At 37.6% G+C, this 25,995-nt stretch overlaps 1 protein-coding gene across 5 annotated transcripts in view; it reads left to right on the forward strand.

Moving 5' to 3' along the window:
* The window catches only part of ZFHX4 (zinc finger homeobox 4), a 201,688-nt gene that overhangs the window by 9,869 nt on the left and 165,824 nt on the right, over nt 1-25,995 (forward strand). For all 5 annotated transcript variants that reach the window (XM_073679470.1, XM_073679468.1, XM_073679467.1 and 2 more), the window contains one exon: nt 22,902-25,513. In XM_073679470.1, coding sequence (XP_073535571.1) covers nt 22,948-25,513 — 2,566 coding nt within the window. In that variant the 5' untranslated portion in view covers nt 22,902-22,947. The remainder of the gene's footprint in view (nt 1-22,901; nt 25,514-25,995) is intronic.

A 25,995-nucleotide genomic window follows, 5' to 3' on the forward strand; every position in this document is an offset into this window, starting at 1 on the left:
ACCGAGCTCCTGTTTAAGAAGACGTTGTAGGCGATGAATTTTTTTTTTGAAAACTATTTATTATTCATATCACTAGAATTCCAAAATTCTATTAACAGGTAAAATTCAAAAATATATTTTTTAAGTAAAAATCAATTTAAAAAAAACAGTATAGGCCTGTATCCTATCAGTTGCTGTGGTTTATATAGTCTTTAACCAGCTGGACTAAGTTCCGCACAGCTGCATGAATTTCATATGTCATAGAACATTTTTTCCATTCAGTGTGAAATGTTCCTTCCGAAAAAACCCTACTGCAGACTCGCTTAATTTAGTCTGGTAAAAAGAAATGCCCATGAAAAAGGACAAAAGGAGCTTTAATCTCGACAAGCTGTTTGTTTTTATTAAAGATTCCTGTCTATTTCGGTTAGAAATGTAGTGTTTATTCAGGAGATGAATCTGAGGTGTGACATTGGAATAATATAGGAATTAATTTTCTCTTCTTCTTCTGCATGATCTATTCTAGATCATTTTCTGAGCCACTTTCAATGCATGTCAAAACGCCCAGTTAATCTATTCTTATTTACAATTAATCTCAATAAAATTAATCTTAACTCTGCTTTATTCAATGGCTTAAAATATCTAATTATATTCAATTAACTGCTGTCATAGTAATTAACATTGCTTAATTGCCTCTGCATATATTTAGGCTAAGATCATTAGTTACTGCTTGCTCTTTTTTTCTACACTTTTCTTGTTTTCTCATGTAAAATATGACTAAAGCAGTGCAACTGTAATATTTGTTGCATTAACTCATTGAAAAACATATGGAGCAGGCCCAAATAGACACATTGGATATTATAAGTTGTTGTTTTGGTGTTTTCTATGTATATTTTTTAGCTGACTTATTATAAATCATATGTGCGCTTGTGTACAGGTGAGTGTAGGCTGCTTTACCTTACAATGAGTGTAGGTACATTGACGACGTCCAGTGTGTTGATGGAAATATGAGAGGCCAGGTTGAGCTCAATGTTTACAGAGGAAGAGCCTTTCTGTGTCTTGCCTTGGGGCTGCACCCAAAGGCAGAGCTCCTTGCTCCAGACCATTCAGAAGGTTAAGGATTTGGCCAACATTCAAAGACAAAAAAAAAATCGTAGTGGGGAAAGTGCTTTGAATATGTACAAGTTTCATGTAATTAGTGCTTAATTATATTAACATATGCAAATAGTCAACTTTCGAGGCTTGTTGAGCTGCCAAGGATCAGTCAAGCACAATTGCTGCATTGTCCCGCAGTAATAATGGATTTCAAGTTGGATGGAGGAGACATAGCTAGCTATCTAATTTAACTCATACCATGGTAAAATTTCATTAGTAGTCATGGAGACTGGTTTAATTGTGCTGACTAATGTTCTAGGGTTGCAGAGCACCCTAAGAAGAAAACGTTGTTTGCCTAATCCACCTCACAATGACACTTGTTTGTACATGTTTCCCTTGTGGGGGAATTTGCATATGCAAATAAATAGTTGCTCTGCTCTATTTGTCATGGCTGTTCATTACCCATGAAGAGGACATTGTTACAAGGCTGTTACCGAGTCTTCCAAGATAGGATAGTGTCAACCAGTCCAGCCACATTCTTTCATAATTTGTCTCTGATTAATAGACCCGAATGAGGCTTATTCTGCCCGGGCCCCTGCAATGGGAAGGTCAGTTCTGTGATTGAAAAGACTTCCCTCAGCAGCTGAAGAAGTGTTTTTTTTTTCTTATCCTCTTGCATTGGCTAACACATTCATATTCAAGAAAGAAAAAAAATTCTTGCTCTCACTAATACCTTACCTAGTAATCTTTAACTTCCTACTGCAAAAAAAAAAAATTTGAAAAAAAAATTCTGCTATCAGAATATTAATCCTGTTTTTGACAGGAAGGTAAACTGATATAATTACTTTTCTGTTGAAGGAATGGTGGTTTATACAAGTGTGAAAGCATCGGAAAAGGATTAGCATTTTTTTGCATAATGAAAAGCTCGGCTGAATAGGACACAGAATGGTTGAATGAATGACCAAGATGAAAGCAAGATGAAAATGCAAGGCCTTCTTTTCTTTCTTCTTCTGCTTAGCTCTACCTAAAGTTATATTTGTCCAAGACATTGGAATACAAGTAAAAGCTCCGATTTCAGAAACCTTATAGATGTCCTCAGCTTTCACCATCACATGAAGCGATACATGTGATACAAATCTGTCGAAGAATGGAAAATACAGGTCTGTGTGTATTGCTGGTAGTTGTGCAACATGACCACACAGTCGTAGCCTCGTCAGCCTTACACTGGTTCCAGTATTGATTATTTGCTATTTTTTCACACAGGAATCGATGCTTGGTTAGCCTTAGATGCTTGTCACAAGATAATCATTATGTTCAATTGATAGATTTATATATGTTAATATCTATGTATGGGAATACGTGTCTGTATGATAACGTAATCTGTGGATTGATCCATAGCTGGTTATAGCTTTCAATGTACCTTTCCACTTATTTAAATGTATTTCATCTTTTCACTATTAACTATGTACAATATATATATATATCTTTGTATGTCAGTAAGATCTATTGCCTAAGATCTATCTGTGGCATTAGTCAGTATGTTTAATGTATATCTGGCAGCAGTTAGGTAGACACTGGCAGTGTCTACGTAACTAGCTAATGGTCAATGAATCTACTTATGGTATTTCTGTAAGTCTGACTACATTAATTATTCAATAAATATATGTTCATTTATCTATCATCTATATGAGTTTCTGTTACATCTATCTGTCTATCTACATATCATTGATTAGTATACGTATGTCTATATGGCTTTCTGTCTATCTATCTATCTATCTATCTATCATTAATCAATGACTATCCATCTCTTTGTCTTATATTTATCTATATGTTTTTAAGCAATCTATCTATCTATATTGTTGAGCATTATCCATATATCCATCTCTCATATGTCCATGTCTCATATCTATATCTATATTACCTATCTATGTCTATCTATGTTATTAAGCCCTATCTATCTATATCTATCTCTCTATCTATATCTATCTCTGTATGTATCTATCTTTGTATCTATCTCTGTATCTATTTATCTCTTTATCTATTTCTGAATCTATCTATCTTCTTATCTTCCTATCTAGCTCTTTATCTATCTCTGTATCTATCCATGTGTAGTTGTTCTACACACAGGTCGTTCCTGTAGCTTTATTTGCCCGTGCACATTTCCCTCTGTCTTCGATGGTAATGTGTATCATGTTCTCTGTGTTCCTTTTCTGTGTTAGGGACATGATTTGCATTTGGATGGCGTTTTGATATTTTTCTTAGTAAGTTAGTGCTATGCTGGAGCTGGCTAGCTGTTGACAGTGTGATCAGTGCTTCTAATTATGTGCTCTCAACAGTAATTAGAGCAGTTAAAGTACCCTAAGTGTCTAGACACTTTTGAAGGTGGGAACTGGTCCTTTTTGCACATTTGTAAATTAAATACAGTGGGGATAATTATTTATCTGTATGTACATTAAGCACCATCTTTCTTAGTGTCAGGTCACCATAATTATCAATTTAGTGCCACCAAAGACAAGTGTTGGCAGATTCTGCCAGATGCTGACCTGATTTGTTTATTGCTAACTCCCAGAAGTTGCCTAACACATGCTGTCAAGTTCACTGGGGATTTGGAGTCTGGTGCTTGTTTAAAAAGAGAGAGAAAAAAAATTGTCGCTGTTTTTTAAGAGCTTTTTACCATTTGTTGCATTTTTGTGTTTTTTTGTTTTGTATTGTAGATCCCACTTGGTAAAATCGGCTGCCAAAAGTCAAGAGCGCGTTGTTACTGTGCTTTGTGGTTTAGAGTGCAATGTATTATATAGAAAATAAGATGTTTACCCAACTAGATGCTGTCCCTTTTCCAAATTTCTGACTGGGTCAACATGTTCCTTGTATCATAGTAAAAAAAAAAAGTAGCCCTTTCTGCAGGGAGATGGGGAGACCACATGTATAGAATTGTTCCGTCTTCTGGTAAAATTCTTCATTACAAGTAGAAGACAAACTTTCTGAAGAATGTTCTTGCAGAAGCTGGATTTCTTTAAGGAAAATATACCTTCTTTTTTTACTTTTTTTCTTTCTTTTTTTTTTTAAATCTAATTTCTGTTTTAAAACATGGTTAAGCAAGCAGCATGTGTTGTCACTGGCACGTCTCCAACCGCTGGAGAATTGGATAACACATGGGCTAATGGTAGCTTATGTGCTGTCTGCATTCTTACTGAGTGGGCAAAGGCCCAGAGCATAGTACAGTTTTAGCCTGTGCAGCAGTGTACAGAAATATTACATGGCTTTCCTATGATGTACTTGTATCGGACCTGTGGCCGTTAATCTTTTCTGGAATTTCAGTGCATTTAAAGCCCTCTAGACCTAAAAGAGTTAAATCCTTTCCATTCCAGGCATGAAGTTACATGAGAATCTCAGTAGAAGTAAGATGATATAGCCACAACCTCATTTAGAATGGTTTCCACAATAAAACAGAATATTGGGGTACATGAGTTGTTTTTTTTTTTTTACTAGTACATTATTTTAGGGGACCAGGATCCGTAAAAGTTATACGATATCCATAGTAATCCTTTAGATAAACGTCCTACAGAGAAACCTCCATTCCTGTTGGGCCTGGACGACTGGTGTTAATAATACTAATGCTAACGCACTACGCAACTCCTATAGTTTTATGTAGATTACAATGCCTATAGAATAAAGCTTTTATCATATTATGTTAATTACTCCCTTTTTCATCTTTCTCTAGTTACATCTATTCTAGATATGATTCTAGTGGATATCGTTATGATGAGTAAGACATCTTGTTTTGGTTATGCAATACCTATAGAGCTTGTGTATTCCACATGTCATCCCATTTCTATGCCTGGCTTGGAAACCTTGTACAGCTCACTAATAATGGCTAATGCACATAAAATATCCTGATTAATACATCATCCACACAAAGCTTTTGAGCACTGGTAGGCCTGTTCGGCCTGGCATAGTGAAGGCCTGTTGCAACATGTCAGACAAATAGAGAAGTGTTGTACAAATCTTTTTTCTTAATTATACATGCTAAGTGGATTAGATATTGCATTTCCTTAGCTTCATGCTAATCTGCCTTTGCAGAGATAGGGTGAGCAGTTCATAGTGTCTGAACGGAGCAAAAAATCCTCTATGATTAAGGAGACATAGCTTTCAAATTTGGGATAAATGACACATAGTAGAATCCCGAATGTGAAATTTGTGTAGAAATAGGAATAAGCTACATTTTAGGTTTTTTTCTAGTTTTTTATCACAGGTAAATACATTAATGTGAAGGTTTTTGCCATTGGGATATTGATTCGATATGTTGGGGGTTATGTACTTGTTTACTGGCAAAGGGCAAAAGTACAAATGCACGATAAATCAGTGCAAGCAATCAGCAGTTATATATGATGGATGTGGTCTAGGTCAGACAATAAAAGTGAATGTCAAATTTGCATTTTGTTTGTAAAATTTGTGTCACTTTGGCTTTTTTATGTCTGTTTGGCTCGTGTTCACACTGCAGAAGTACACGTCAGGAGTATTCCCACATGTATTGTTAAACTATAGCCACTGTATAGATATAAAATGATATAAGATGGCCAGGCAGTAGATATTTTTTAACAGTATCCCTCTGAATGGGAAAGTATGGCGGACTACATCTTTCTTATTATTCTGATGCATACCGACCCATTGTATGGCAAAAGGGCATTATTTGGGCATATGTTGGGTTCAAGGAGGCTTATGGACACATTACCCATGTGTGTAGAGACTTTTTACTAACACACACCAGACCACCTTAAGGTGAGCTTAAACTGCACCATTATCAGGAACAAGTGTTCCCAGGAATGCTCATAATTGTGCAATCTGAACATTTTGCCAATCATCCAACAAACAGGAGAAATACTTGTTCGTCAGGTTCAATGATTTTTTGGCTTGCTTTAAAGATCATCATTCTCAATAGCACTTCATCCTGTGATGTTGAGAAGACAAGCACCTTGTCTATTACTAATCATTCTGTGCGCATGCTACATGCAATCTTCCTGCATGAGCAGGCTAATAAATAACCACCGATTGACAAAAATGTACCAATCAGTGGTTGTTTAACACTGACGGTCAGGTAGTTTAACCCCACCATTAGACCAATATTGGCAAATAGTAATTTCAATGATGCCAACATCTTACTCAATTCCCCAAAAAAAGGGCACACAATTTCTTAAAAAAAAGAAGACTTTTGTATCTCCTAAAGATAGTTTTTGTTTGCCTTAACTACAAGAAAGGATAAGAGGATACTTAATGAGATAATTGGTTTAACAGTCACATCATGGGATGTACAAAGAGTTATCACATGTAATCCAACCTCTTTAGACAGCAATGTGGAGTCTCAGAGGTGAGGTGAGGTCAATAAACTGAGATGGACATCTCTTCTAGCCATCAATGGTGATAAGGGATTACAGGCTGTCATAGTCATAGACATTGAGATTTTCCCCAGATAAAGCTATTTTAATTTTTAACCAGAATGGTTTTTTTTTAGACAGAGACACAGTAAAGTAAACCATAGCATTTACTTCAATTTTTGAAGCTTGAAAGAGTGTTCCTACTAATGAGGCAGATTTTTAGCCATCGCCGCTCATCATTTCTAGTATCATAGACATTGATGATGATCATTAACAACTTTAAACTCATTTGCATCATCAATTATAATCATTATGTCCTTAAGATTCAACTTAAGTTGTTTGCCAGTTTTTGCAGGGCCTAGAAACCTGGTTAAGTACTCACTGTCAACAGGGACATCATGTGTAGTACCTAAAGTGGCTCACCACTGATTTCTACAACCTCCTATAGGCACTTGGTTTTATTGTTCCCTGGAGATGAGGGTGGGTTTCTGCCAATACGAACAAACATATGAAACCTTTTACTGAGCCTAAAAGTGAATAGCACTTTAGCTCAAAGCCAACGACCTCCATTTCCCGAGGTTGTTGTACTACAGCTAATTCTTGAGGGTTTATGGTTTAAGCTAAAAGTTCCGAGTGACAATGATCCAAACATGGTTTCTTACCCTATTGACTATGATTGGCATCAGACTAATTTGTATTTTACCTTTTCTGTTATGTTTGTGCTTAATACAGGCTGTATGCAGCAAAAACTTTACATTTTAAACATGAAATAAAAAGGTTTTTTTTTGAAGAATGAAATTCTGGTGCATTGAATTTTCAGAATACAATTTTTTGACTGATTGCCCTGATGAGAAGCTAAACTAAGCAACCAGATATCCACTAGTACTGCATAGGGTGGAGGATTTAAATATCAGGCTACCCAAATCGATATACTATATAAACTCGAAACACATTTCAACATAAAATAGGAAACTATATTAATGCAATATTTGGATGTAAATCAATAAAAAATCCTCTGGATTTTCCATAGGAGTCAAAATCTTATACCATATAGTAATGAAAAAGTTACTAAAAATCATCAAATTAGGTTACAATTTCCAATATTCAGGAGAATTAATACTTTCCCAATTATTGGTAGATCATTTGAAACCGTCCCACCTTTTTCATGTCTCCATTAGATGCCTAACATTATTGAACTGTGTATCAAACAGAGCCTAGGACTTCTGCAAAGCATTCAATGAGGGAAGCTACATTAGGAGATAGTGATGAGAGCTAATGATATATCTTAGATAAAGCACAATCAGATCACAGCCGTCGGCTCATTTGTCAAGTCTGAAGTGAAAATGTCAGGACCAATGAGCGTATGAGTGCTGAAGGGGGCAGAAGGGCTTTTGGAGACACTTTTGTACTGGAGTGGGCCATGATTTAAATACAGCTCTAGGGAAATACTGGGATTAGCCAACTCTGTGCTCAAATCCCTACCATAACAGTATTAGTTTGGAAAATCAGGTTTGTTAGTAAGGGTAGAAAATAAAATCTGTAAAATAGCTTTAGGCTGCAGCCCAATAACTATGCAAAGCAGCGAGCCATTTTATGAAAATAATTTTCGCTGATGTTATCTTGCATACATTAAACAGAAAGGTTTAGTACAAAGACGCCAGGAGGTAGAATTTCTAGTAATATAGAATGTCCTTTTTTATGTAAATTATTTCTATTTAATGAACACATAATATAATAAAATGCTAGCAAATATAAATAAAAACATTAGATTTTAAGCAAAATAAATAAGGGAAAATGATAACATTCTTTACCATAGGAGACAACAAATGCTTTAACATTCAGCAAAGAATGCTTTAATTATGAAGTTGGGGTGGTGGGGGGGGGGGGGGGGGGGAGTATATGGTCTACATAGCCATTCTTCTAATCAGCAGGCTTGCAGAACATTTTATTGAAACATATCCACTTTGCCTTTTTGTGCTCATTCAGTGAATGGGTTCAGGATCTCGTCCATCAGGTACAGTAAATTGTTCTTTGCTAGATAATGTACTCAGACAACTCCTGCTTGTTTAATTCTATTGATTTGCAGTGTTAAACTGAAATAATCTGATACCTGTTTCCTGCCCTTCGAATTGTCGTTGCAAAGAGAAAAGAGAGAGAGAGAGAAGAAAAAAAAAGGAAAGCTGATTAGTTTTTTTCAGCTCTTTTAGCTGTTTTGAATGTATAATTATCATTGCGGGTCATTTGATAGCTGTTCTAATTGCTGCCAACCATTGTCTGCTTGCACTTAATGCTGAAACACGATCAACATCCTACTTTGGTTGATGTTTGGTGGTAAACTTTAATTAACTCTTATTGCATTGAGGAGAAGTTCACTCACAGTGCTACACAACTAATCATTCACCTCCATTATGTCCTGGCAGATCTGCTTGTTCTTGCCTATAACAGATGAACCACTCTGTAATAAAGCCCCCAACAACTCCGTTCCATAAGGTTGCTCCACAGTGATATTTTGTTGCTTCTTGCAGGAGATAATTGGGTAAAATAATTATTTGAGCTCTGTATCTGATTTTTCATACACCTATCTCCGATTACCTTTTTCCTGCCAGGCAATATCATTTTAATAGAAAGGGTAGATTTAAGATAACATTATTCCGTCAGCTCTCTCCCACTATGCCTGGTTCTCCTGAATCAATACAATTAAGCTTGTCTCCTGTTGGAATTCTGGTAATTATTTATCTTAAAATACTTTTCCTGTAATGATATTGAAGTTAAGGTAATCAGGTTACTGGCAAATCATGTAGAATTCGACTCTGAATTGCTGTCCGCTTGATTATAATTTGTGTGACATCAAGTTTGTTTGAAAAGGGATAATGTGAGGGTAAAGCAAGGACCTTATAATTGTGGTTGACATTTGTTTGTTTATAATGAAATCTAATTAAGGTTCATACATCTAAAAACACAAAAGTTAATTACCGAATTGCTCATTTCACGTCTACACAACAGACAAATTACGCCTCAGCGCAAAACAGTAAAAAAATAATTACAAATAGATGACGCTTTCCAGAAGTAAACCGTCTCTTCTCATTTATGCATCAAACTTAAGTGAATTAATAACCTATTACCAAAAAATATGAAAGATCTAGAAATGTAAAAAAATCAAACTATTGACACTTATGCAACTCAGACCCCCAACCACAATGACCTCTAAGAAGTCTTGGGTTTTGAAAGCTATATATTTCCTCAAAGATGGACCTTCAACAAAGTGCTGAATCCTAATAAACCATATTGAGTGTTGGCTTTTGTAAGATCTGGACGCCATCTGTTAATTGCCTGACCAGCATCACCAGTAAGGGGTGTTGAGCGCAAGGTTTAAATATGTACTGAAAGGCTTTAAATATACTTTCTCTCAGCCCCATACAGCCTGTTTTTTAAATCATCATGACTTGGAGGGTTGCTAATAGAAATGGAATGTTTCCCGAAATACCTGGCCTGTGATTAGTTTTATGAAGATAATTACAGTGGTGTTAGGCTTCAGACAAACTTTTCTTTTTCAGTAACCAAAGAATAGAAACTTTATTGTTGGGATGTTGTTAGAACATAGTCGTAAATTATGGTTTCATAGGACCGACTTCATCGTCTAATTGTTTAATGATGCCTTAAAACTCTGACTTGCTTTGTTAAAACAACAGGGGTCCCTCCTCCCATGTGGATATGAACACACTACTTTGTATAGCTCCACCAAGTATATATGTACACAGAAGCATCACTAAGGCTTCTTCTATCAAAGAATGGAGCCTTAAAATTACTTTTGATTACTTCAAAACCCCTGCTGACTCAATGTCCTTCTGTTTCTTAACCACACTAATAATTATTAATGAACCACTATTGCGGGGACACTACAATGCTTGTGTTTGTGCCCTTTTGAAAAGTGAACTTTAGTTCAAAGAAGCACAGTATGTATTTGTTTTTGAAACCTTGCTGTTGATATAAAAACTCAGCAATTCCAGAATCACATATTGAAAAACAAAGGAAAATAGTAGCCTAAGAAACATAAAAGGGTTGGTATGGTTTTCATTATTGTAAAACGTGCGTTTCAAGCTACTTGTGTTCCAGTGACACCTCTTAAGTGAATAGCTTTACCAACAACAGATTGGAGATGCTGGGGTATAAGCCTTGGACATATAAATAACGTTAGTGAATATACTGTAAGGGCCCCTCTTGGGTGGGGTCAGCAGGGTGAAGGCATCCAGGAAAACACAGCAAATACTTGAAAAAGAAAGGATGACAACATTTAAGAACCACCCGTATTGAGGAGCTCTAGATGTTCCAAAGTGTTCTTTAGGAAAGACTTGAGCCCCGATATCTTTTCTAATGCAAATTAAAATTTTTTTCTTGAAGTCTCGGATACAGAGCTCAACTTTTTCGACATTTTACTTTTCAGGGTTCAATCTTTCCTATAGAGAAAAGGGTAACTACTAGCATTGACTCTGCTTATTTCATAGTGGAACTAGTGGTAAAAGGTCTATTTAAAAGGGACATTAGTGTAATCTCCTCCTTTCTGTAGATGCATGTCCACTTATATACCAGTTACCATGGTTCGGCACTTATTTACCAGTCAGCCATGGCCAATAGCAAATTGTTTGAAATCATCATGAAATAAGGCACTTTATGCTTTATAAACTTTTTCATAGAATATTCCAGTTTTTCTGTAAGATGAATGAACCAACACTGACTTATGATACTTTTCTTCTCCTCAAACAAATACTCCTACCGGCATAGTAGTGCCTTAAAAAGAAATGCGTGAATGGGGCTTTGACTTTTTGTGTCATGTTCTGTAAATGTTCCACTAAATGCATGTACATTGCTGTCTTCATTACTCGGTGGCATTCATTTTATTCAGCTATTGTTCACATAGTTTTAAACTACCAGAAAGGAAAAGAGAATACAATATTAAAGGGGTTTTCCACAATCAAAACATATTTACCAAAACGCTTGGACACTTCTAAAAAAACAAATATGGGTAGTACTCACCCTCCTCTACTCTAGCAACAGCTCTCCCCTGCTTATCCATTCATTGTTTACTGGCTGCAGTGGTGACATCACAACTACAGAGCACACTACCACTGCAGTCAATCACTGAGCTCAGTAGCTCATGCCGTCTTCCTCAGCAAAGCCACTCTGTTTGCTCAGTGATTGGCTGTGATTGACTTAAATCAGTAAGAACCTATACGCTTTCCTGACATTTCTCTTTATATACGTGTAAGCCAAATAATGCCAGTTATAGGGAATATTTTTTTAGAGCTCTATAAAGTACAGTTCCTTTGTCATTACTCTAAGAAATGTATGAATTGAATACTGGATGTTACTGTTCCTCTTGTCAAAAGGGTGTATCACACTCTTATACTGTCAGGAGTGATTGTACGATATCCAATTTTGTAAAGACACATTCCTTGGTGGTAACACCCAGCAGTCAATGTATTTATATATTTCTAGAAGGGATAACAGAGGAACGATACAATATTTAATATGGAATATATTATTAAAATTGAGACCTGGAGAGCTAATGGGTCCTCTTTTAAGCAAGTTTGAATATAGATATTGATGTAGATGGTGGTTTGAGTCCACACAAGGTTGCAATGGCAACAAGTGTCAGAATTAAGAAAGGTAGGCAATAAATCACAATCTCTGAGTAGTGCAACCTCAGGCTTTGGGTACAAAATTTCAAGTATCTTTTTAATTTTATTTTGTAGTTCATTAATGGGGAGGAATGATCTCATAGTAAAGCAGATGTTGATCCTAGCTGTCACTCTACCAGGCTGTCAGAATATTACAACCCTGTAATCTGTCTATGGCAAATCCAATACAGCCTGCCATAAAATATTAAATGAAATACTGCATTATTTTACATTTCTTGGGTCTCAGTACTAGTGTTGGTGCAAATTTATTTGCACATCCCCTTCCATCGGCCTTGACAGTGGGCTGCGGCTACTGGACGGGAGAGGTAGTACCTTCTTCTTTCGACTATCCAGCCTAGCATCGTGCCACAACAATGACTTTTCACGACGCCAGATAATCAAAAGAAGAGTTGCAGATTCTGGCAGGGAAGAGACGGTACTCCCTTTCCCAATCAGTGGCCACAGACTACTGTAGTGGCCGATTGAATGGGACTTGCGAATCAATTTGCACCAACTCTACCTGGGACCAATGCAGGTTTATTATATTAATGCCATTTTTAAAGTAACTGCATTTTTTAATGGTTTTGTACCCAAGACGAATAACCAATACCAATGAACAAGCAAATCATTTGTACCAAGAAATAATCCCGATCGTCTCTGTTCTATAGAGTTTAGTAGTATTTCCACTGCTGCTGAAGTTCTACCAAGAGAAGGATTGTATTGTGGTGGATTTGCGGGTTGAAAGTATTGACATATAAATAAACATGGTAATATGATTTGTTAATTCTCTGACATGATTAATGCAGTGAATTTCTTTCAAGAAAGACTTAATGGATTCCAAGGTTAATCTTTCTGTTTAGTAGGATTATGAATTTAAACTTTCAAATCTGAGAGGGATTTTTGAGGGTTGAAGAGGAAATGGATTGGGACCAGTCTCATCAATGAGCAGCTTGTAAAATTGAGTGCAATTTACATAACCGTTAAGTATGTTCCTAATGTACATTGTGCGCATTGTAATACCTGGCAGAACCTTTCTGATTTGTAGATTAATATTTATTTAGTAAAGGAAAATCAAAGGGATTAAGAAGTCATCATTTTAGCTCTAATCCTACTTTGCATAGATGAGACCAAGAGATGCGATTAATGCTTAAGGCTCAACTGGTCTCTATCTTACAGAAATACACATTATTTGCATGATGTTTCGGTGCACTTAGTGGATTTTTGCTATTATCACTTTGGGCTGATTAGATTGATTGGAAAGAAATATATTACCGTACCCATTGTGGAAAGTAAGAATCTCCATTCCCACCAGAAATGTTTTGTTTCAATTGATGGGTTTTATTTTAAGTGTCATTTTCAAATATAGACTATGAAGATAAAATATACTGTTATGTGTTACTCTGACATTCCACTGCGGCTCGGTTAAAACGTAAAATATTACCTTCACTGCAATACAGATAGAGAAGGTTCCTCCCAGGTCTTTACTATGGCATCCAAAAGTATACTGGTACAGGTCGGAAAACTGAGAACACGGGAACTTGAATCAATAGCGTCAATATCATTGCCCCTGAATGCTTGTTTGGACAGAACCTTCCTTCTTGGAAGATAACCTTGCTACAGAAAAAATGAAAATGTGTAGAAGGGTATACTTAAGTATGGTTTCCCATACATTACTCATATTTATAATGGGTAGTTTTTAGAAAAGCCGAATTCTGGTTTTGCTTGCTTTTGAAGCCACGTCTACAACAGTCGAGATAACAGAGATGAGTTTATGTAGTCTCATATGCCAACTTTTTACACTGCTATAAGTAATTATAATAGGACTCAAATACTGTACTTTTAGGACTTGAAATAAAATAGCTCTTAATATACACATCTTGAAGCCCATATTTGCCTATATCAGCATATTTTTAATATGTTTCATAGTAGAGCGTTCCCAAATATAGCCTAAATGGGTCAACCACAAGCTCAGCATGGCTGACATGTTTTATGTTTAACAACAAATAATCTTAATACTGGGTTCCTTGGCAGAAGTTTGTAGACTAATGCTATTCTGCTTTGTTAATTGTATGGAAATAATTATGCTTGTGCTCTTTTCTTTTGCTCATACAGGACAGTTTTCCAAATGTTTCATGCATGTTTGTTTACTGAGGCAACTTACAAGTAATTGCTCTCACTTCTTACATATTGATTCTGAAATGTTCTTGGAAGAAAAAGGAACATGACTCAGACTTTAAATCCAGAATAGCAGTAAAAGCTGTAGAATGATATTGATAAATGTAAAAGAAAGAAATCTATCGGATTAACCAAGTCAGGTTGTGGTATCTACATTTGTAACTTTAAATAGTCTACATAGCTTGGGGGCACCCATTGTACTTGTAGAGTTCATAAAGTACAATTCAGAGCTGTAATCTACACTCGCTGAGCCAATAGTCGACGGCATGGTCTATGTGGAGGTAGGAAAGAGTATTTTACAAAATATGGTATGGGTAGATATCCCAAGTCATATGGTAAGAGTAAGGAGTTGACCTATAGGGTAGCTTCCTCTTGTAGGTGGCACAAGAAAGATAGTTTTTGCCCTTTTGGAGGAGAGCTAATTAGCCTACTTTTTCCTCCAGATAGCACTACCCAGACCATTAGTCTCTCTATGCCAGCTTAGTCTCCACAAATGAAAACAGTCCCCCAATACCCTCTATCTGCCAAAGGAATAGGTTTATAGCACTCTTTTCCTTAGAAAACCATTGAAAGACAAGTAAGCCCATTCGACTTGAACTGTTTTAGGCCATTAGATTAGTACACTTCCAAAGATGTTGACATTCTTTGCATAATTTACATGAGTACCCATTACAAAGTCATACTCAAAATATTTGTCCTCCTTTGATTCCTATGTAAAAGAAAACTCAAAAATCACCAGCCCCATAACATTTGATTGGAAAATTAAAACAATATGAGCTTTTAGCCTCAATGGCCTGGAGGGAGCAAAGGGAAAAGATGAGAGGGCGATAGGAGTAGTCATCAGGTAGAATGGCACTTTCCAGTCTGCCTTTGTAAGCTATCTCTTTTTTTTATGTGCCTACCACTATAGACATACAATATTTGGTTACATCCCTCTATTCAGACTTAATTACCTTCTCTCCTTTTGTCGTGACATGGGTGGAAAGTTTTTTTTTTTTTTGCTGTGTCAGAAGAGGTCGTCACACATTCTTCTGCAGTTCTCTTCATTAATTCCTCCTTGCAGAAGCATTTTCTATCGTGCTGGGAAGGTAGAAGGGTGTAATGGAAGAACCCTGAACCATCAGCAGGAAGCACTAAGCTGGTTAATGCAGTATAATTGTCTGGACATAGACTGGCCTTTGTTTGTGCGGTTCACTACGAATCAGCTGTAATTAACTCCAGAGTGTTTCCAGATTGCCAGCAAAGAAAAATTACAGCTTTTCTGTTTTAAATTGGAAAGAGCACAAAGACATTAACTATGCAGATTGCTTTTACTTTGATATATTTCTGTCCACTAAGGAAAAGCTTATTTCGCTCCCACTCCCCCCAAAATAACAAATGACTTGGTTATTTGATTTAGGGTCTTTTAAAGTGTAATGGCTACTAAATAGATCATCTGTTACATATTTTACATGTCATATTTCATAAGGTTCTTCTGAAAACTTTGTTAAGTTCCCTGCTTTTTTATGGGTCTTTAAAAGTTGGGGTGGCAACTAATGCTTTAAATTAGTAAGGCCCTTGGTATTTTAGGATTGATTCATGGAGGGCAGTAGTAAAAATAACCTATGCCTATACATCCAGTGTCAGAATGAAGAACATTGGGCCCATCAGAGGATTTGATTCTGAGGGCCCACCTCCCCCCCCCCTCAAGAGCCCCATAGCAGCTGCAAGGTTTGCACTATGAACTCTCCTGAAGGAGAAGCCAGGGCCCACCGGAGGATTCTCCGGTTCTCTGGTCGGCCAGTCCAATCCTGTATACATCTGGTATGTAGGTTATAAGACTGGTCATTCACATTAGATGACTGCAGCATCATTCGGCCAACAGCTATCTAATGTCTACACTCCTACAGATCGGAGCGCTAACTTGGCTGAGCACTTCTGTGTTCTCTATGAGATAGCCACCAACTGATACTTCGGCAGGTGGGTTATCTCAGGGAGAAAAATGTGATTGACAGTCCGAAATCAGACATGCACGATCGTCATTTCTCACCACCATCAGTCGGCCGGCGCCATCATAAATGTTAGACCATCGACCGTACCTGTCGATATCAGCGGGTTCAATCGACATTAATTTAATGTGTATGAGAGCCTTCAGTCTTGTAGTTCCCCAAAAGCTAGAGAGAAAGAGAAACCAGGTTTCTTATTGGGGTTGTCACAAGCCACTGAATATTTAAATTCGGCTTGCTACCTCCATGTTGTTGATGATGAATTATCTTTTATTTTGGATATAGGATAAATGTGGGTACTGAAACCTTTAACGGTAGCGATTACAAAGTCAATTAATCCAAAATCCACCACTTTTTTCAACAAATACACTACTTCATAGTCAAGGATTTTCAACGTGGCTAAAAAAAGGTGCGAGCAAAAAGTTTCTAGCTAATAGCTCTAATAATACTTCCCTTGTACAAAAGATCTGTCAGCAACTGATGCAAAGAGAGTTCGGCCAAAATCTTTTTTTTTTTTTTTCCCTTCTGAATTTAACAATAAGGAATTTAAGCTTCAATGTGGCTTTAGTCACTAAAGAAAAGAAGCTCTTGGTGTCTGCATAATACCACTTTGATGGATTTTTTCATCAGTCCTCTGTACGTGGTAACAAATAAACAAGTATAATTATACTTGTGAAGGCCCATTCATTCCTTTGTCAGGATTAGATATATGTGCAGTTTTCACACTGAGCTTCTCTTTTGTCTTTGCCTAACTCTCTATGACATATTGATAGAGGATTTGGTATGGGGAAAAGGCCACAGCAGAGACAGTGATGACCTTTTGGAAACTTGATATAATTCAAGGATTTTTATTTACTCTTTTTTTTTTTCTCCCTCTTGTTAAGATTTGTAGTTTGGTAGCACATTATGTCATAAGTGGGCAACTTTTAACCCTTTCTCAAAGAAAAGAATTGATGACAAAGTATTTAAGATGGTCAAATAGCAGATGGGATAGAGAGAAAAAAAACAATAGTCTAAGAAGCCCATTGGCTTTCTCTCTCAGTTCTGAGCAGTGTGGCTAACCTTAGCATTCCTTTCCTTTCATCCTATCCTCTTGATCAGATCACGTTCTTTTTAATCATTTCACAAACACTGTCTCACTGGACCATAGAAGAAGGCTGGGACAATCTCAATTAAAAACAGGAGTACACCGTGATTCTAGTTCTTTTGTTCTAATCTGAATTCCGCATTTTAAATTCAGCGGAACTCGGCTGCCATTGTTCAGCAAGTGGCTTCTTTTTTTATGAGAAAAGTTTTTTTCCTTTTAGTTTTCAAAGAACTCAGTCATCATGCAAAACACTAACTGCTGAGGGAGAAGCTGAGGTCAATAATTGTACCACTGATTTTTTTTACCCCCAATTAAAAAAGAAAAAAAGAATATGGGTGTTGAAGTCACTTTTTAAATGTTGTAAAAGAACAGCTGCTACTTTTGCACAGAGGTATGTGTTTTATCATTTTTGTTCTATTTTTTTTTTTTTTGTTTGTTTTAATTTTAGCCATTCCTTGTTCATTTGTTGCACTATTCAGACTGACGCTCTAGTGTGGATAACGTTTTTTGGAATGAAAGCCTCCCACATAAGCCCTTAGTGCTTTTTGTGCTTCTGTTCTGTATTCAGCAGAGGACTTTAAAGTGTTTGCAGTGGCAGAGTTAGTGTTTACTTTTCAGCACAACTTTTGCTAGAACTTTTTAAAGAAGGGTTATAGCTGCAAAGCTTGAAATTTTTCCTCCTGGGCTGTCTACACTGACACCTCCAAAAAAGTATTTGACTTGACAGGAGTATTAATTAAATGTAACATCTGTTTGTGGAATAACTTCTGTAATTATTTATATCTTATGTTTTAATCAGACCACCATATAAGAAACATTCTCATATTTTCTCCTGTTGACTGACTTGCACAAATATACATCACCTATGTGCAAGCAGTTTCCCATTAGTTCAAAGAAATTGTATTTATTTTTTTCTATATATTTTCTTGCGCGAAGTGCATATGTGTTTATACAACTGTGACCAAAATCTGATGTCATTGTTTAGAGGGGTGTTTGATTAATTTGGGGAGGATAACGTATAGAGATGTTTGTTATGGCAACAGTACTAGTTAGATTAGTAAACTTTCTATGAATAGTGATTGCAAGGGTAAGGTATGTGACCAGCTCCTCCGTCTCCTCCTCTTTGGATCTCTCTAGGAGTATTTTATCTTAAGAAGGACAGATCAGATTCATCAGTCTTACAATTTCCAGCTTAGCTTCTATATTGAATATTATCAAAGGTTAGCAATTGCACATTAGGCACCAGCCTGACTGAGATTCGCTTTACACGTTGAGCGTTATCAGACGAAGTGATTTTTTTTTTATACATTTGTGCTGATGGCATTCGTATTATGATATGGGCATTAGCTAAAAACCCCATTAATGATCTGCAAATCAGCTGAAAATGAACCAAGAAGGTGGAGTTTGGATCTGACAACTTTTTAATGCATTCACCTTCACTCATGTATCCGGCTCAGACACAAAAGGCAGCACAACAATAGCACTTGGAAATGTTACTGTGCACTTATATTTCATCCAGACCATTGCCTTTGGTTTTTATGCTTATGATGTTTGTGCAAAAATTCCCCATCCGAAAGGTAAACATGTCTGTGTTTACTAATTAGAAAATGATTCCTCTTTCATGCTCTTTGTGATCAAATTATTTCAAAGAGGTTGAGATCTCCTTGCATTCCAAGAGCATAATTAACCTGTAACTCATCAATGATTAAAATTACACACCAAGCTTTGTGACGCTTGATGCAGAAGCAATTAGACTGTCATTTTAGCCATCAATGATACCAAAACTAATTTTGATTCATTTTCAATCTATGCAAATCGTCTGATGTATTTGATAATTCTCCCATTCTGACATAGCTGATACGATTAGATATGATTACTGTAAAAATGAAACCCTTGCACTCCATATTTTGTCTCCTAAACTGACCTTTAGCCAAGCAAACTTTATAAGCGAATCTGGGAAAGAAGATCAACTGTGATTATTAGTAGAAAACAATGATTCTTTTGTTTCAGAGGTTTTTTTTCTTATAAGATATCTTTGCAGAACCTTATAAGAAGACAAAAAAGTTCCTATCAAGTTCTTATGTCAAATATGTCTCATCAAGATAAGCCCTTTTCGAAATGAAGCTGCTGCAGCTTCAAAACTCTCCCGCAAACAGCTGATATCACATGGCGAAATGGCGACTGACCAAACAATTCCCTTGCAATGGCTACTGCATGAGATATTGAATATTGTAGGCTGGCCAAGTTCCAATCAAAGGAAAGATCAATAAAGTACCAAATGGGTGGGCTAAACCTGCCTATACAAAGAGGGTCTCTTGTGGCTAATGTTATTGTAGCTGTTTTTGTTCTGACCCAAAGTCAGATTACGGGTTCACCAGTGAGGTCAAATTAGGAGACTAGGCCCTTACAATTGCATGCGCTTGGAGAAAGGACTGTACACACGATCTGTGGGCAAATCTATTCTATTTAATCCTTTGTGAGAAGTACTTCTTATACCATTTACAGACAAAAGTAGTTCTCATTGGAAAGTTCTACTTGCCACCCCCTTCTGACATGTTGTGAGTTCTTTACCTTATTATGTCTTTGTCTTAATTATCAATTCATAACACACACAGTTTCTCAAAACATTATATAGGAGATGGGAAAATATTAGACCTTAAAGTGCACCTGTCAGCAGGATTGTGCTCAGTAATCTACATACACTGTCAGGTGGACGACATTACACTGATTAATATGATATCTTGGTTGATGAAATCCGTCTTGTGGTTCTTGTGTGATCTTTACTTTCAGTTTGGAGATAATGACATGCTCATGCTCCTGTGGGGGCCGATCTATCTGGTGCTCTGCTTACATATTCATCTGTATGCTCTTATGACAGCTCACTGATCGTTCACTGACCTGCCTCCTATTTTACATAATACATCTAGTAGTGCGGGGCTAGGTAAAATAGGAGATAGGTCAGTGAATGCACAAAAAGCTGTCATAAGAACATACAGATGAATATGTAAGCAGAGCACCAGATAAAGCGCCCCTACAGGCCACCCCGGAGCACAAGCATATCATTATCTACAAACTGAAAGTAAAGATTACACAAGAACCACAGGACAGATTTCATCAACCAAGGTATCATTTTAATCAATGTAATGTCGCATACCAGAGGACAGTGTATGTAGTTTACTGAGCACAATCCTGCTGACAGGTTCACTTTAAGATATTTGTAAACATATTATGAGACTACGAGATGGGTTAATGCTACCCAAAATATATAACTTTGAAAAATATTAACCCTTCTATATCAATACCATTATATAATGTATTTTTTTATTCTAATATTGTATATAGAGATGGGATGACTTATCAAGACATCTACATTCCCCAAAATTGAAATTGCAACACCAAGATGGAAAAGTCAGGGAATTGTGGAAATCACAGGATGGATAGACATGTAAATAATATGCAAATGATGAAAAAGTGAAAGCAAAATTTTCAAAACATCTCATTTATTCATCATTGAGTATGAGCAACTACGCAAATAAATATAAGCACTTACACGCTTCGCATATTATCAATGAAGATTTTAAGGGTTGCCTGCACACAAATCATTGAGATCTTCTGAGGCATCTCCTTTTGCTATTGCCTACCAATGATTTCCCAAATATCCTCGATGGGAGACAAGTCTGGAGATGATGCAGGCAATGGTAGGCTCCACATGCTGCTCAAAGTAACACAAGCAACATGCTACCTGGTGATGTTTTACCAAAAAAAGAATCTTTGGACATTTTGGAGAAATGGTCATATCACTACTTCCACAATTGATCCATTCTGTACTGGATGTGAAATTAGTCATCACATTTCAAGCCTAAGGCATCAAACAATTTCTAGACAAATAATCAGAATGCATTTACACGACATCGGGCTACAAGTCAGACGTCCACCACTCACTCCACCACTCTCAAAGGCTATCATGGTGCACAGCAAGACAGCAGTGGAGACTGGAATGGAGGTATATCCTCTTTAGCGCCGAGACCCACTTTTGTATTTGATGCATTAACAGCCAGAGATCGGTCTGGAGACCACGTGGGCTATGCCATGAAGAGGATTTCACTAGGAAACATAACACTGGCCATCCTCCCAGGATTATGTTGTGGGTTGGCATACTGTTCTGTAGCCAGACCCTCTAGTTTTCATTCCAGATACACTAACAGCTTGGTGCTACATTGATTTGGCCATGGAACCGGTGGTATGGCAATTTCTACAAAGCGTCCCAGGCTGCATGATGCTTGTGCTACTGTGAGCAGCCTGCATGCTCTAAACCATGGCCTGCTGCATCTCTGGACTTGTCTCCCATTGAGCACATTGAGATGTCATTGGTCTGCAATTGCAAAGGGTGCAGCCGCAGCGAATTTTGATGATTTGCATGCCCAAGTACATTCAGTGTGGCAGTACATTATTCATACAACTATTAATAACCTAATTGATAGCAGCCAAGTGTAAATAGTACGTGTATTTCTGTGTGTGGTGCTCATACTCAATGCTGAATAAATGAAGATGTATTGAAAATGTTTTCATCTTTTCATCATTGCCTATCATTAACATGTCTATCGATCCTGTGATTTCCGTAATTCCTTAACTTTTTCATCTTGCTGTTTCAATCTCAATGTTGAGTAGTTTATAAAACAGTGAAAGCCAAACATAGGCTAGATGGTTGTCAAAGTCCTTTAAAGATATACCTCCTAAGGCTAGATTTCTCACATCTGACATTCGTGGTCTAAGTAAAGAGTGTGATGTTCAGACTGGCCCTGGGTCTCCTCACTTTAACATGACAGTCTGATAGGCTTATATGAAACTGTTGAGTTCCAGTCAGGGTACCTATGGCTGGTCTGGACATTGATGTCCATACTCCGATTCTCATTGTCAGACGTGTAAAACTGCATTATAGGAAGGATGGATGGAAAGCAGTAGAAGTTGGAAAGCCAAATGATCTACCAGAGATTGTGATTATGTGTAAGTTTTGGATTTTTTTTCTGATTCCTAGTTGAAACGTTGTCTCCTCTTGGACATTTAAGGAATATCAGTAAGATATGCCATATGTGTCCACTAAAGCTGGGTTCCAATGGTCCTATTGATATGCTATAGTTGTCCCAGGTAGGGCCACCCCTTTAACGCAAGTGATTTGATAAGATCACAGCTGTAATTGAAACTGATGTACCATTGCATAGTGTATTTACTGCATAAAGTAAATCTGTAGTAGTGGAGGATATTTCCCCGCTTACCAATTGGAATCCGATAACATGCACAAGCAAAAATGCAAATGTAAAACTTGTAAATACAAAGTAAATAGGACAGATTGTTCTGCAAGTAATCTCTGGATGCCAGTCTGACATGTTCAAGGTATATTACGGAATGATATGAGTATAATTATTATTTTTTTGCTATGACAATTATTTTATCACATTTAATAGAACATTTGCAAATAAGGAGTTACTGACCAATAAGTAATACAAATGGCTTCTCTCAACCTTATTTCTTTCTTCAGGTCCCTGACAGGCCAGATGAAATGAGATCCACATGTAGCAATTGCCATGGAAACCTGTGACTCCCCTACTATCTCAAGGCAAGAAAATGGGCAGAGCACATCAAAGCTATGTGGAGCGACACAACTTGATAATGAGGTGCCAGAAAAAGTCGCAGGAATGGAGCCTGACAGGGAAAACAGCTCTTCAGATGACAACCTGAGAACGGATGATCGCAAAAGTGAAATCTTGCTGGGTTTTGGTGTGGAGAATGCAGTTGCCACTCAGGTTAACTCAGCAAAAGAGATACCCTGCAACGAATGTGCCACTGCGTTCCCCAGTTTACAGAAATACATGGAACACCACTGCCCTAACGCTCGCCTTCCTGTCTTGAAGGACGACAACGATAGCGAAATAAGCGAGCTAGAGGACAGTGATGTGGAGAATTTATTAGGGGATATAGTTTACCAGCCTGATGGATCAGCGTATATAATTGAGGACTCCAAAGACAGTGGGCAGAATGCACAAACAGGAGCAAATAATAAACTCTTTTCTACAGCTATGTTTCTGGACTCGCTTTCAGGAGCTGGAGAGAAGAGTGATCAGTCTGTTTCAGCATCCATGTCTTTCTACCCACAGATCATTAACACTTTTCATATTGCTTCATCCCTCGGGAAACCATTTACGGCCGATCAGGCTTTCCCAAATACCTCAGCATTAGCAGGAGTTGGTCCTGTGTTGCACAGTTTCCGCGTCTATGATCTCCGACATAAGAGAGACAAAGACTATCTTACCAGTGATGGCTCAGCCAAAAACTCCTGTGTGTCCAAAGATGTTCCGAACAATGTGGACTTGTCTAAATTTGATGGTTGTGTTAGTGATGGGAAAAGGAAACCTGTTTTAATGTGTTTCTTGTGCAAGTTGTCATTTGGTTATATTAGGTCATTTGTAACCCATGCTGTGCATGATCATCGGATGACAATTAATGATGAGGAGCAAAAGCTTCTCAACAATAAATATGTGTCTGCCATAATACAGGGGATTGGCAAGGACAAAGAACCTCTTATAAGCTTTCTGGAACCAAAAAAACCCAATTCTGTTTTCCCCCATTTTTCTACTACAAACCTCATAGGCCCCGATTCAACCTTCCGTGGTTTATGGAGTGCTTTTCATGTTGAAAATGGTGACTCTTTGCAAGCAGGGTTTGCATTTTTAAAAGGAAGTGCAAGTTCTGCTGGCTCAACAGAGCAGTTACATGGGGTCAACCAAATGCCAAAGGCTGAAGTGAACTTGGGGGGCTTGCCTAGTCCAAAAGCAAGCACTCCAATTACCTCTGTGTCCCACAGCCACTTATCATCTGACTCAAACAAGCAGGTGGACAGCAGAAACCAAGACAGCAACTGTGAAAGGCAAAAAGAGACCAGTAATTCACATCCTAATGGTGAGCTCCCTATTAAAAGTGAGCCTGCTGAAGGGGTAGATGAAGAAGAAGATTCATATTCTAATGAACTTGATGAGGAAGAGGTTTTAGGTGACGTGGCAGATAGTATTGGTAGCAAAGATTTCCCTCTCTTAAACCAAAGCATTTCTCCTTTATCATCCAGTGTGCTAAAATTTATTGAAAAGGGTACGTCCTCATCCTCTGTGACTGTTTCTGATGACTCAGAAAAGAAAAAGCAAACTGCTGTACTTAGAAATAATAGCAATGTTGCTAGTAGCTTTAATATTAGTGGCAAGGACTTTGAGGATGCAAGTGCCAGAAGAGACTGTGCAAATTCTCTTTCACCAAATGAACTAGTTAGAGGAGAAGAAGATAATTCTAATACTCCTCACCAGCATAGCTTGATATCTGGCCTAATTGAGGGCTCCCCAGGAAATGGTATTGAGTGTCCAAAGTGTGACACAGTCCTGGGGTCCTCAAGGTCGTTGGGTGGCCACATGACAATGATGCATTCTAGAAACTCTTGCAAAACTTTAAAATGCCCCAAATGCAACTGGCACTATAAGTATCAGCAGACTCTAGAGGCCCATATGAAGGAGAAACATCCAGAGTCGACTGGCACTTGTGCTTATTGTAAGACTGGACAGCCTCACCCTCGGCTCGCCAGGGGTGAAAGTTACACTTGTGGCTATAAACCCTTCCGATGTGAGGTTTGTAACTACTCTACAACTACCAAAGGCAACCTCAGTATTCATATGCAGTCAGACAAGCACCTAAATAATGTCCAGAACCTACAGAATGGGAATGGTGAGCAGGTCTATGGCCATACATCCCCAGCACCTAACACAAGTCTCAGTGGCTGTGGGACACCATCTCCATCTAAACCAAAACAAAAACCCACCTGGCGTTGTGAGGTGTGCGATTATGAAACCAATGTGGCAAGAAATCTCCGTATTCATATGACGAGTGAAAAGCACATGCACAACATGATGCTTTTGCAGCAAAACATGAAACAGATTCAGCACAATCTGCACTTAGGCCTTGCACCAGCTGAGGCAGAGCTTTATCAGTACTACCTAGCCCAAAATATAGGCCTGACTGGGATGAAACTGGAAAGCCCAGCTGACCCTCAGATGATGATAAACCCATTCCAGCTCGACCCTGCCACAGCTGCAGCATTGGCTCCAGGACTTGGTCAGTACTTCATATCGCTTCATCCTTACATGCCAACCTAAAGCTGTTTTCACATGGCAATATTCTGCATCAGTATTTGTAAGCCAAAACCAAGAGTGGTACACAAAGAGAACATGATGGCAAGATTTCTATCACTTGCAGGTTTGGCACCCACTCTCGGATTTGGCTAAATTCTGTCCATAATGCTGCCATGTGAAAGCGGCCTCATCATGTGTAATGCATTATAGCTATTTATCCAAAATATTTCCTAAAGTTGAGTGTTAATTTTAGAACTTTACACCTGATTATTACATGGTGTTTATGGTTAGTAGTCTATCTATAGTCGGTAGTCATAAAATGATTTGGTGCCACTTTTAGTAGAATAAAGTAACAAGCTAACTGTAGTAGTAAAGAGACTATTACTACCCCACATTGGACACAGATGGAGGTCTGAGAGATTTTGTAGCATTTTAACCCCAACGTTATGCCGTAGAGAAGATTTA

Source organism: Phyllobates terribilis, unplaced genomic scaffold (assembly GCF_046119375.1).
Source record: "Phyllobates terribilis strain yellow unplaced genomic scaffold, ASM4611937v1 Scaffold_4__5_contigs__length_816908805, whole genome shotgun sequence".
Lineage (NCBI taxonomy): Eukaryota > Metazoa > Chordata > Amphibia > Anura > Dendrobatidae > Phyllobates > Phyllobates terribilis.